The sequence below is a fragment of the Phocoena sinus genome, chromosome 2 (assembly GCF_008692025.1).
Source record: "Phocoena sinus isolate mPhoSin1 chromosome 2, mPhoSin1.pri, whole genome shotgun sequence".
NCBI classification, from domain to species: domain Eukaryota; kingdom Metazoa; phylum Chordata; class Mammalia; order Artiodactyla; family Phocoenidae; genus Phocoena; species Phocoena sinus.
The window spans coordinates 129443677-129456940 of NC_045764.1; the positions used below are offsets into that span (position 1 = coordinate 129443677).

The 13264-nt window shown below is 42.1% G+C and overlaps 1 protein-coding gene across 3 annotated transcripts in view; it reads left to right on the plus strand.

The window, feature by feature from the left end:
* Window positions 1-7952, plus strand: part of GNG2 (G protein subunit gamma 2) — a 139082-nt gene extending 131130 nt beyond the window's left edge. For all 3 annotated transcript variants that reach the window (XM_032622352.1, XM_032622353.1, XM_032622351.1), the window contains one exon: window positions 4717-7952. In XM_032622352.1, the coding sequence (XP_032478243.1) occupies window positions 4717-4845 (129 nt within the window). In that variant the 3' untranslated portion in view covers window positions 4846-7952. The remainder of the gene's footprint in view (window positions 1-4716) is intronic.
* Window positions 7953-13264: the final 5312 nt, after the last annotated feature.

A 13264-nucleotide genomic window follows, 5' to 3' on the forward strand; every position in this document is an offset into this window, starting at 1 on the left:
ATAAAAGATATTTAAATAGAAACAAAAAAAGTAAAATTGTCTCTGTTTGTAGATGATGATCTTATATAGAGAAAACCCCAAAAATTTCACCAAAAAACCCCACAAAATCCTGTTAGAGCTAATCAATGAACTCAGTAAAGTAGCCGGATAAAAAATCAACGTACAAAAATCAATTGTGTTTCTGTACACTAACAATGAAATAACTGAAAAAGAAATAAAGAAAATCCCATTCACAATAGCTTCAAAAATAAAATACTTAGGAATAAATTTCCTCAAGGAGTTGAAAGACCTCTACACTAAAAATTATAAGACTCTGATGAAAGAAATTAAGACATAAATAAATGAAAAGATATCCTGTGTTCATGGGTCAGAAGAATTAATTTTTAATTTTTGAATTTTATTTTATTTATTTTTTTATACAGCAGGTTCTTATTAGTCATCAATTTTATACACATCAGTGTATACGTGTCAATCCCAATTGCCCAGTTCATCGCACCACAACCACCCCCCCCCCCCATGGCTTTCCCCCTTTGGTGTCCATACGTTTCTTCTTTACATCTGTAAAATGTCCATATTACCCAAAGCCATCTATAGATTCAATGCAATCTCTATCAAAATTCCAATGGAAGTTTTCACAGAAATAAAAAAATAAATCATAAAAATTCATGTGGAACCACAAAAGACTCCAAATAGCCAAAGCAAGTCTGAGAAAGAGGCACAAGGCTGGAGGCATTACACTCCCTGTTTTCAAACTATATTACAAAGCTATAGTAATAAAATCAGTATGGCATAAAAAATAGACACATGAAACAATGAAACAGAATCAAGAACCCAGAAATAAACCCTAGCATGTACCATCAACTAATATTTGACAAAGGAACCAGAGTGCTTGATGGAAAAATGATAGTCTCTTCAATAGTGGTGTTGGGAAAAATGGATAATCACATGCAACAAAGTGAAACTGGACCCCTGCCTTATCCTACTCACAAAAGTTAACTCAAAATGGATCAAAGACTTCAATATAAGATCTAAAACTGTTAAACTCCTAGAAGAAAACATAGAGAGGGTAAGTTCCTTGACGTTGATCTTGGCAATGATTTCTTGGATATGACACCAAAAGTACATGCAAGAAAAGCAAAAATAAATAAGTGCAACTACATGAAACTAAAAAGCTTCCACACATTAAAAGAAAGAGCCAACAAAATGAAAAAGCAAACTATGGAATGGGAGAAAAATGTCAAACCTTGTATCTGATAAAGGGTTAATGTAAAGAATTCATACAACTTAATAGCAAACAAGCAATCTGATTTAAAAATGGACAGGGCTTCCCTGTTGGCACAGTGGTTGAGAGTCCTCCTGCCGATGCAGGGGACACGGGTTCATGCCCTGGTCTGGGAAGATCCCACATGCCGCAGAGCGGCTGGGCCCATGAGCCATGGCCGCTGAGCCTGTGCATCTGGAGCCTATGCTCTGCGATGGGAGAGGCCACAACAGTGGGAGGCCCGTGTACCACCAAAAAAAAAAAAAAAAAATGGGCAGAGGAACTGAATAGACATTATTCCAAAGAAGATATAAATGTCCAATGAATGTGTGAAACGATGCTCAATACCACTAATCAGGGAAGCACAAATTAAAACCACAATGAGATATCACTTTACACTTGTTAGAATGGCTATTACCAAAAAAGACGAGCAATAACAAGTGTTGGCAAGGATGTAGAGAAAAGGGAACCCTTGTGTACTACTGATGGGAACATAAATTGGTACAGCCACTATGGAAAACAGTACAGAGGTTCCTCAAAAAATTAAAAATAGAACTATCATAGGATCTAGCAATCCTACTTCTGATATATATATATATATCCAATCAACATCTCAAAGAGGTGTCTGCACTTGCATATTCATGGCAGCCCTATTCACAATAGCCAAGTCATGGAAACAGCCTAAGTCCATCTGCAGATGAATAAAGAAAGAAGATGTATCATGTATTATATATTTACAGTGGAGTATTATTCAGCCATGAGAAAGAAGGATATTCTGCCATTTGGGTGGACTCGGAGGGCATTATGTTAGTGAGACACGTCAGACAGAGAAAGATGAATACCGTCACTTATATGTGGAATCTAAAAAACCTGAACTCAGAGAAACAGAGTAGAATGGTGGTTGTCAGGGGCTGGGGGTGGTGAGGGATATGGGGAGATGTCAGTCAAAGGATACAAACTTCCAGTTATAAGAAGAATAAGTTCTGGGGAGCTAATGTACAATGTGGTGACTGTAGTTAACAAGACTGAATTACATACTTGAAGTTGCTAAGAAAGTGACTCTTAAATGTTCTCACCACAATTAAAGAAAAAGGTAAATATGTGATGTGTTAGGGGTGTTAACTGACCATACTGTGGTAATCATTTCACAATATAGAAGTGTATCAAATGATTACACTGTATACCTTAAACTCACACAACATTATATGTGAATTATATCTCAGTGGAGCTGGAATAAAGATAAATAAAAAATTATTTACAATTTAAAAATAGTGAGACTGACTTTTACACAAATATGCTATACTGGGTTGAAGAGCATCCCCTAAAATTGATGCCCACCTAGAACCTTAGAATATGATCTTATTTGGAAGTAGGGTGTTTGTAGATGTAATCAAGTTAAGTTGAGGTCATACTGGACTAGGGTGGGCCTAATCTGATGACTGGTGGGTAGGATATTTGGACATAGGCAAAGAGAAGAATGCCATGCGAGGACAGAGACACACAGGAGAGAATACCATGTGAAGGTGGAGGCAGAAAGTGGAATGATGCATCTACAAGCCAAGGTACTCCAAGTGCCAGCGACCACCAGACACTGATTGAGAAGCATGGAACAGATGCTTCTCCATCAGAGCCTCCAGTAGGGACCAAGCCTGCGGACACTTTGATCTCAACCTTCTAGCCTCTAGCACTGACTGAGGGAATAAATTACTGTTATTTTAAGCCACCTAGATTGGGTTTTGTTTAGCCAGAAAGAGGAAACTAACACACATATCAGTACCTATACCTGTTTATATCAGTCAGCATAGACTCGGTTTTGTTGCAGTAACAAAAGGCTCTCTCCTCTGATTCTTAGAGGCTACAATAGCAAAGATATACTTTTCATTCTTCTTCTCACCCACATGTCATCACAGATAGCTGCCACTCCACACCATGTTACCTTCAAGCAACCTCTACTTGGAATATTGCCTCTATCTGGTCTGAGAAAAATGGAAGATAGAGTCCAAATTCAAAGATTTATGGGATTAGAAGATGAAATTGATTCTCATTTCCAACCTGTAAGCTATAATATTGAAAAGCCTTTAAGTGACAAAGTTCTAATCAACTCAATCCTGGGACAAGGAACAAATCAAGAGTATGGCCACCATGTTTTACTAAAACCTCTGAATCAGTTAAGGTGGTTTACAGTAAATTATTTCAGTTAGACAAAACGGCAGAGGCAAACTATGCATTGGTTCTTGAAGCTTCTGCCCCAAAGTGACTCACATCACTTCTACTCATGTCTCATTGGCCAGAGCAAGTCTGATGCCATTGTATGGGTATGTATAACCCACATATAGGAGGGGCAGTGAATCTTTTCAGAAATACTGCAATCTCCTCACTCTTACAGAGGATTATCCTTTCAGTAGTCACTTTGAGAGGCTATTTTAGTAGTACAATGATGTGGAAAATGTTTGGAGTGACTTCCAGAGCAAACGTATGAGGTCACGTAAGAAGTTGACTCTTGACTTTATGATTTTTGACCCCCAGTGGCATCCCCCAGATGGATCATTATCCACCTAGTCTCCAGATGTGGTTACGAATAACTTTTAGTTTACTACCCCAAATTAAATCCCCTCTCAAGTAGTGAAAATTTGCCACTGTCAAAGCTGATCAAAGGAAGGTACTCCAGATGACTCCCAACAAGGAGCTACAGAAGCGTTGTGAGAAGTGTTATGAAACAACAGCATCGCTGAGATGAGATCACTGACCAGCCTCCCAGTGGGACTCCCTAAAAGGTGCAATGCTTGATTGAAGGAATATATATAATGTGTAATAAATTATAGCATATTAATATCTTATCGTACATAATACATATAAAATATAAAAATGCATAACGTATAAGGTTATGTGTGTATGTATAAGTATATAATATCTCTGATGTGTTTGTTAAAAAAGGAAATCAACATGGCTTTAGGCATCCCTAGCACAGTTTCTGAAGCAGAGAGACACAACTACAGAATGATAATGATGGCCAGCCTATGTGGAAATCTTCCTATGTTCCAGGCACTAAGTGATTTATGTGAATTACCTCACTTAATCCTTGCAGCCAGGGCTGGGACTAGGATGAGGGAAGCAACCTACCTGGGGCACAGAATTTGAGGAGACACCCACTCTCAGGGCTGGACAAATACAAGGTTGACATTTGCATGACCCTGAACGCCTCCTTCAGTGTTGTACCCTCAGAGCCTCACCTCACCCTAATCCCGGACCTGCTTGTAACAATCCTGTAAGGTCAAGATCATCAGCTCCCTTCTTCGCAGATGAGGAAACAGAGGCTTATGCGACATGAGTATCTTGCTTCACTTGAACCCAGGCAGTTTGGACACCCAGGCCTTAGCCTTGACTCGTTGCGCCTGCATCGATGCCTTCGTCGACGCCCCATCTCAAGTTTTGGTTGTTTTTGTCGTCTTTTCCAGGTGTCCAAGGCAGCTGCAGACTTGATGGCCTACTGTGAAGCGCATGCCAAGGAAGATCCCCTCCTGACGCCTGTTCCGGCTTCAGAGAACCCATTTAGGGAGAAGAAGTTTTTCTGTGCTATCCTTTAAGTCTTCAAGAGGAACCTGAGGAGCCTCGGGGCTCCAGGGACACTGATGTAGAGTTTTTAGCAAAGTGGGCGCCTTTCTAGTCCACAGCATTTAAAGAGAGGGAGGAGAACCATCCTGGAGACTCCAGGCTATGCATGTTTAAAGAACTGGTCCCCTTTATGAGAATGAGAGCTGATCCACACCCTGAGTTAAGAGATCTGATGTCTGCAGAATTGCCTGGAGGAGGGGAGTATGTAAAGATAAAATCGGTGTCATTTCTTTCCTGCTATCCCTCCCAAACCTTATGTTTCTGCTTCATATTTAAAAAATAAAACAGACAGCTGTACTGAGCTCAGATATGTATGACCTTCTTGGAATGAATATTGCCTTTAGAATACCCTTTGACGAGCTGAGTCGTCCAGTGTAGGTGCGGTTCGGTTTAATGGCGTTGATGTTTCGTCTTTGTGCCTTTCTTTTTCTTTTTCCCTTCTCCCCTACCCCTCCTTCCACCCTTCCCCATTAGAGTAGTAAAGAGATAAGGCTGGATTTGTCTGTGAGATTGAACTCAAAGGATGAGCGCCCAAAGGGTTTAAGGAGATGTTCCCCGTGGTTTATCCTCATGGTAATAACAACAACAACAAATGCCGGTTGTCTGTATTCTTTTATCACTGTTCCTAACATTTGTACATGATAGCTTTGATTCTGCAAGTAAAAGTAAATCATGTGTTGTGACTGGTGCTTTCATATATTTGTGACAATTTTTGAGTAATACTGCATGAAAATGTCCCCATGTTACATCCATTCAGTTTTACTATAAAGTAAAGAAAAAGTTTTACTATAAAGTTTAGAAAAAGAATGAAAGAGAAAGGAAGCTGGGGAGGAAAAAACTCAGTATCTTGAAAATTGAGCCTTAGCCATGCCTAAAATACCTCCTAGTTAACAGTGGTATCCACACCTCTTCAACATATTTTCCAGAATCCAAAGCATTTTGATTTGATCCAGGACCCAGGGCAGGACAGGGAGGGCCAAGTGACAGAGGCAAGGATTCACCCTCAGTTGGGAAGTGCTTTAATCGAAGAGTCAGAGCAAATTCCCTTTTTCCCTGAATCACAGAAACTCTAGATTGAAAGAAGCCTTTCTGTGCTGTTCTTAACAAGAAAAGACGTGGCCCTTGTTTGTTTAAGTATCAGGAGAAATAAACCCACAACTCCAGACCAGACCCACTCTCAGAACCTGGCTGCTCACGGGCTAGGGAGAAGAGGGCAGCTGCTGCCCCCAGCAGCTCCACCAGAAAGGGTTCTGGCTCTTTTTGCCCCTGAAATGACCTTTGTTTTTTACCCACCAAAATTTTCAATAGAATCTTTTCTTTGTATTTGTTCTCTGCTTTGTTTGTTAGAGTCTTATTTACAAACTTCCTTGCAGCTCGGGCTCTCTCTTCCCAAGAAATGATGTTGAAAGTGATTTTTCTTTGTGGCTCCACCAGTAATGGGAGGTCTGGAAGTCTGTCTCATTTTTTTCTGTGTCATTCCCAGGCAGGTGTGGGCTCTCTTACAATTCCTTATTTGCTTTGAAATCCCGAAAGACCATTTCTGAATTAATTTTATTCTCTTTCCATTCTCTGCCTCCCACTAAAAAAAAAAAGATGGAAAGGAAGGGAAAAAAGAAGATAAAAAGATGTAATATGCCAAGGACAGATCTTGAAACAGACTTGATAAACATTCTCCTTAGCTCCTTGTATGGGCATGATGGTAAAAGAATAAATACATCCAGTTAAAACTCATGCCTGGGGAGGGGGAGGAGAATATTAAGACATTGTGAAGTGTATGAATGCACTCCTATAACCAGATACTTCTGTTCAAACCTTGGGATTTTGCTACAGTCAGTGGGACACTGAAGAAGGTTTAGAGGGGAAAAACCTTGGCAGAGTATTTATTAAACTACAGTATTGTACCATTGGCTTAGTAATACTGTGGAATCAGCTAAAACCCAACCACATTTTTTAAATGAGCAGAAATATGAATTGAATATGTGGTCACATAAAAACAACTGTGAATAAAGCGCTCTTTGGTGGTGATTAAGGCGTCATTATAAGACCCTGATGCTTTTCATAATCCACACCATTTACTTTTCTCAGAAGGACTCTATATTTTCATGTAAAGCTAGGTCTTTGGAGCAATTAAAATGGAATTAAAACTTTTAGGAATACAGCTCTGGTAATTAAAAGTTAAGGAAGTTCCAAACTTCATGTGACCTTGTTTATCAAAGGAGAAAGAAGGCAGAAGATACACAGCCCATCTGAAATTAAACTTAAGAAAAATGTTTGACTTTTTCATAATTTCATGTGCTACAGAAGGGAATTATAATCCCAGAGTTTTTCTATGAGTTTTGATTTAGTGGTATTTTTACTTGTTAAGGGGGAACTAATCTTTTGATTACTTATGCCTCTAAAGAGTTTTAATTCTTTTAGAAATTTAACAATCATTTTCACCAGCATAATTTTATCTTAAGGGGTATACTAATAGGAAAACTTAGCTTAATTATTCAAGGCCCAAATTTACATATATAATATATTGGGTAGTAATGAAAATCTGCCATGGAATTCTTTAAACAGTAATAATAAAGTTCATATTTAGAATGCAAACTCTATTAAGAAAAAAAAACAGTGTTATCCTCAATATTAAATCTGTTTTTTTTTTTCTTTCCATTTTAAACCAAGTGCTATTTAAGTCAGAGTGTGTGAATAAGTACTTTGAACTGAGGCTAATTTTGCTAATAATATTTGAAAGAGATTGCTCACCAAGGAAAAGTTTTAAACCATTTCTCCATATACTCATATTTACAAAAGATATTTTGAGAAGCATGCTGTCTTAAGGGATTTTTGTACTTTTTTTTTTTACTATTTGCTTCTAGCTGCTCCTGGCAATGGTGAATTGTTACGTATACATTAATGTTTTCCCAGCCCTAGAATTGTTCACATTTTTCCTATATAAGATCTATGGAGTGCATCTTTCAAAGAGAGGGAAATACAGAAATGTTAAAGCGGAAAAACCTGAATGTGATGTGTACATTTTCATCCCCCCACGGACAATGTATTTGTTTTAATAAATGGAATTTTCAGATTCATTTCATATGCAGTCGATTTTATTGTGAAAGCCCATGGACCACCTCGCCCATGGACTCTATGGTTAATTTGAGAAGGATGATGACACATAACAAGATGGATGAGGAAATAGGAATTCATGAATTTTCTTTAGGGGTTTGTTAATAGAGGCACCTAAGGAGGGAAAATCTCACATGAGGCTCTTTAAAAGCCTTTCTCCCTGGGTACAGTGCCTGGGGACAGAGAAAGGTGATGGGGAAGAGTCTAGGCTCTGGCAGGCTAGACCGTGAAGAAACAGGAGATGCATTTACACTTGAACATGTCATGGGTATGCCACACGGGGATTCCTCCTCTACAAAAAGAAAAAATTGAACAGAAAACATGCTGTTCTCCATAAGCTGCTCATGATTTAAAAGGAGTACTAGAGAAGATAAAGGCTTAGAACTCTAGATTCACAGCTTCTTGGAGATTTCTCAGTCAAGATACCCTTCTGTATGTCCTTCAAATTATGCCAGTGAGTAACAGAGCCAGTTAGTAAGGAGATGCTGGATCTCCCAGGATTCGTGCCTGCGACAAAAGCATCTTTAAACTTCCAGTGAAGGGGCCACTTGGAGTTTGTGCATTTGTCCACTTACATCATTGTTTCTCAGACTGTGATCCCTGCATCACCTGTTTCAGAATCACCTGGAATGCCGATGAAAAAGGCAGACATTGGGCCCCCCACTAACTCAGAATTGCTAGCAATGGTGCTTAAGACCGTGCACTCCGTTGCATGCTATTGAGGACCACTAATTTAAGAACTACGACAGCTGGCTTTTCATCACGCCTCACGAAAGGCACAAACTAATTGACAACACGCTGGCTCTTATTCCCACAGCTGCAGGAAGTGGCTGCCCTGGAGTGAACACGTGACCCGCGACTGAGAATCTCGGCAGCTCCCAGACGTGCGGCACAGAGAGGAGGAAGCTGGTGGGTTTTAACTCTGCTCCTGTTCTGTTGAGCCCCCAGGGGAGGATTGCCTCCAGCTCTGGTTCTTTAATAAGCTGCTAACATTTTACACAGCACAATGACGTGGGAATTGGAGCTGGGTCAGCTCCAATCCACAAATTGCAAATAATTTGCCAAGGGAAATCCCTTTCCCTTCGGTTCTGCCCCAAATCTACATTCTCTTCTATTTAGAACCAGGAGACTCAGGCAGAATTTATTTTTAATGAAGGGGGTCACGGGCTCCCGGGCCTTCCTCAGTAAGAACTCCTACTGCTTCTCCATGTCCATAATAAAAGAAGCCCAGAGGCGGGGTGTACCTCCACACCAAGGTGACAGACAGATGGTGCCTGGTGACCTCAGTTCATACTGTAGGCAAGCAAGAGCCCAGCCAGCATGAGCTGGAGAACAGGAACAAGGCCCCAGAGCTCCATGTGACCTTGGCCAAGTCCTTTAACCTCTCCATGCTATAAAATGGGGACAGTGTACCTGATTCACTTGCCTCACACAGTTGTCTAAGCCAAATGAAAGAGGTAAAGTGCATCGTGAAGGAAGAGGTGATAAAGAATCACTAGACCCTGCTTGCACAACTTGCCTTTTGACGCACTGCCTTTTCTCTCTACCCCAGGGCTCTGTAGTTCAGACCCTCAATGCCTCATGTCCACCCACTGGTGTAGCCAGTCTCTCATCTCCTCCCACTCTAAGTCGTGCCACTTACCCCTGAGCATTCATTAATCAGGAGTCCTCTGGATGCAAGTGGCAGAAATCTAGCTGAAACTGACTAATAACCGAAGAGCTCAGAAACAGATCCCAATTCAGCCTCAGCTGGATCCAGGTGCTCAGATGATGTCATCAGATGTCTCTCTCATTTCCTTGGCTCTACTTTCTTTTGTGCTGGTTTAATTCTCAGACAGACTCTTCCCCTGCAGCATCAGGATGGTATCTGCAGCTCCAGGCTTACATCCCACCAGTTTAGCCATCACAGAAGAAAGATAATGGCAGCTCCAGCAAAAGTCCCTGGCTGTATCCCCGAAACACTTCCTAAGACTCTTATTGGCTGGATCTGGTTCATGTGCCCACCCATCCCTGAACCTGGCCATAGAGATCACTCTGCCACACAGGCAGAACAGTGGTTCCAAGGAGATTGAAGTACTTGTACTAGAGGATCAGAGATTGAAGGTTAAAGGCAAACATAACTGGTGCCAACCACATCCTGCCTGACTCATTGATGTAACTCAGACCTCCCCACATGCAGCCACCCAGAGTAATCTGCCTCACGGAGCTCTTATCAACCCATCAGGTCCACACGCAGCTTCCTGGCTGGCAAGGCCCTGGGGAGGCAAATCCACCCGACTAGTCCTACTTTGTTTTCTAAACTCTCCTCTGATTCATCCTGTCTCCTGTAAATGTAAGATCTTCAACCCTACCTCCATGCCTTTGCCTATGACATTACCCCCTCGGGAGTGCCATTACTCAGCTCCTCAGGTAAACAAATCTCGCTAGGTTTCAAGCCCAGTCTGAATTCCACGCTGTCTGTGAATGCCTTCAGGGAATTCTCATCTCTTTCCTCGCTCAAATGCTGTTGCCCTTGTCATCGGCACCAAAAAATCTAGTATTTGACTGAGTCTGAGGCATTGTGCTAAGGTGGACACCATGGGCCCTGCCTTTGTGGAGCTCCTGGTTTAGTGGAGGAAGTATGCAAGTAGACAGTAGTTATCAGTCACGGTGAGAAGTTCTAGGACACAGGAAGCCGAGGGGAGGAGGGCAGAGGTGGATCGCCAGCCAGAGGAGGTGACGTTGGAGTTAATGGCTTCTTATATGAGAATCTTGTCTCTCAGGGTGAACTGTCATTTTCTAGGGAGCAGAGAACACCAGCTGAGCAGGCCTCTCTTTAATCCTCCTCGGTGTGTAGCACAGCACTTGAGGACACAGGAGGTACTCAGCAATGATCGTTGATGGATTGAGCACAGGGCAAATGCCTGCAGAGAAATGGGACAAGGAAGAGGCATAACTATTAAAAGCCGTCTTGTGAGCCTGAGAATGAAGCTCCGCCCCCAGCTGCCCCCACCCCCGATGGTCAGCAGTCGGCTCTGTGCACAGAGTGATGGACCAAGTCTCAGGGTGCCTGTGGCTTCTCCCCTCTAACTGGTGCCAGCTCCATGTCCCCACGACTTCATTCTCTTTAGCTAGCAGCACCTTGGTCTAGAAGATACCACCACTTTCCAACCTGGAAGTGAGATTTGGGGGCCCCTGTGGGCCCAGGGGCCAGAGGAAATACTGCTAACTGTATCGCCTTAATTTTAGCCCCAGGGAGGGGTCCATTCCACTCTCCACTGAGAACACTTTCTCTAATTGCCCTCCACTGTGTCTACATGTGGCTTTTTTAAAAATTTGAAGTATTGTTGATTTACAATGTTGTGTTGGTTTCAAGTGTAGAGCAAAGTGATTTGGTTATACATACCACACCAACCATGGTTTCAGTGTCCAGTAGCCACGTGCAGCTAGTGACAAGTGTATTGGACGGCAGAGACATAGGACATTCCCATCACTCAGGAAGTTCTATTGGCGAGTGCTACTCCAGAGCACTGGTTAGCAACTTTTTTCCACCCCACACAACTGACAGAATATGCCTTTTCCTTGTACCCAAATTTTGACAACACACACACACACATACACACACAAAGGGAGAAAGTAAAAATACTGTAACAATCCACGATAACCGTAACAACTGGCCATAGGTCATGGTAAATGATGGTATGAAAGAGACAGGCTGTAGATTATGTTCATTCCTAGAGTCCTCTACACCGTAAACTTCCCCCTGTCTCTCTCATCCAAGAAAGTGCAGTGATAATAATCGTGATGATGATGATAATAAAAACAGCAGCAGCAACAGTAAAGTGAACAACTTATTAGGCACTTAACTACGTGCCAAGCCTGATGCTAAACATTGCATAGACGTCACTGCATTTAATTCTCACAGTAACTCCACGACATGGATATTACTGCTCTCGCGGAGCAAACATCTTTGTTGCCTCATGTCACATCTGGTGACCCACTTCTGATTTCAGCCATAGCAGCAGCAGAGACTCATTCTTGTCCAGAGGGGGGATGGGGGGAGGGGAGAATGAATACCCTCAGGGACAATCCCCAACCAATGAGGGATGAGGCGCCCGCCTTGCAGAGTCTGATTTAGGGGTGCGTTTGGTAGGATTTCTCGGATGGTCTCTGGCAGGCCTGAGTCTTAATTGACCAGAATAAAAACCAGGCAAATAACACATGACATTGGTTTTTTTTCCTCCTTATCTGTTTCATTTTCTTTCCTCCTACATTTCTGCTTTCTGAGATCACCAGCCGCAATGAATTACCTGCATCCAAGTCCTTGATACAGGCTCTGCATTAGGGGACTCAAACGAATTCACCCCCATTTTATAGACGAGGAATTTGAAACTTAGAACGTCTGACATTTCCCCAAGTTCCCACTGCTATTAAGTGGGAAATCGAAGACATGAACCTAAATCTGCCTTGATTCTAAAAACTTAACTCCCAATTACTATCTTATAAATTAGAATGCAAGTGTGTCAGAGGGAGGTGATTAAAAAATTCTGAATCTGTTCTTATCTATAGAATAAGCAGATTGTTTGTAAACTTCAAACCTCCGAATCACTTCTCTGGAATGAAGAAATCAGTGAACTCTTTCTTGTCAATACTTACCTTTTCTTCACTGTAGTCATTTGGTGCCTAGAAAGTATTCACCTGGCACAGAAAATATATCCTGGTATCGAGAAGCCTGAGCAAGGAAAACCAAGAAGGGTGATTTTTAACAGGGAAGGTCGGAGTGTTTCTTTTCCTTCAGGACTTTCGGGAGGGGAAAAAATCCCTTCCCTTTCTAGCAACTGCTCCCCTGCGATCTCAGAGCCCAGTAACCCCCCAAGGGTCAGAAGCAGGGTCTGAGGGGCAGTGTAGGCTTCCAGGGGTTTCACTGGAGAAAAGGGTCAGGGAAGAAGCCCAGGAAAAAGGCTCTTGCAAATGTAGCTTCAAGGTCTCACCCAGTCCCTCTTTGGGAAAGGATGAGAATGGTGCTCATTTCCTTCCCCCACCCCCAACCCATTTTCTGTCCCCTACTCCAAGGATATGCAGTATCCCACTCAAGCTCGGAATGCAGATCCCAGCACAGATCAACAAAGGTTGCTGCGCTGGCATCCAATGCACGCACACGGGAGGAAAAGCTTTTACTGCTCCAGAGCGCCTGCAAAAGCAAACTGGCACCCTAAGAAAGGGGTCAGCGTGAGGTACTGGTACATCCCATCACCACTCCCACCTGCGGGTTATCTCCATCTACGTTACAACAGCAGGTCT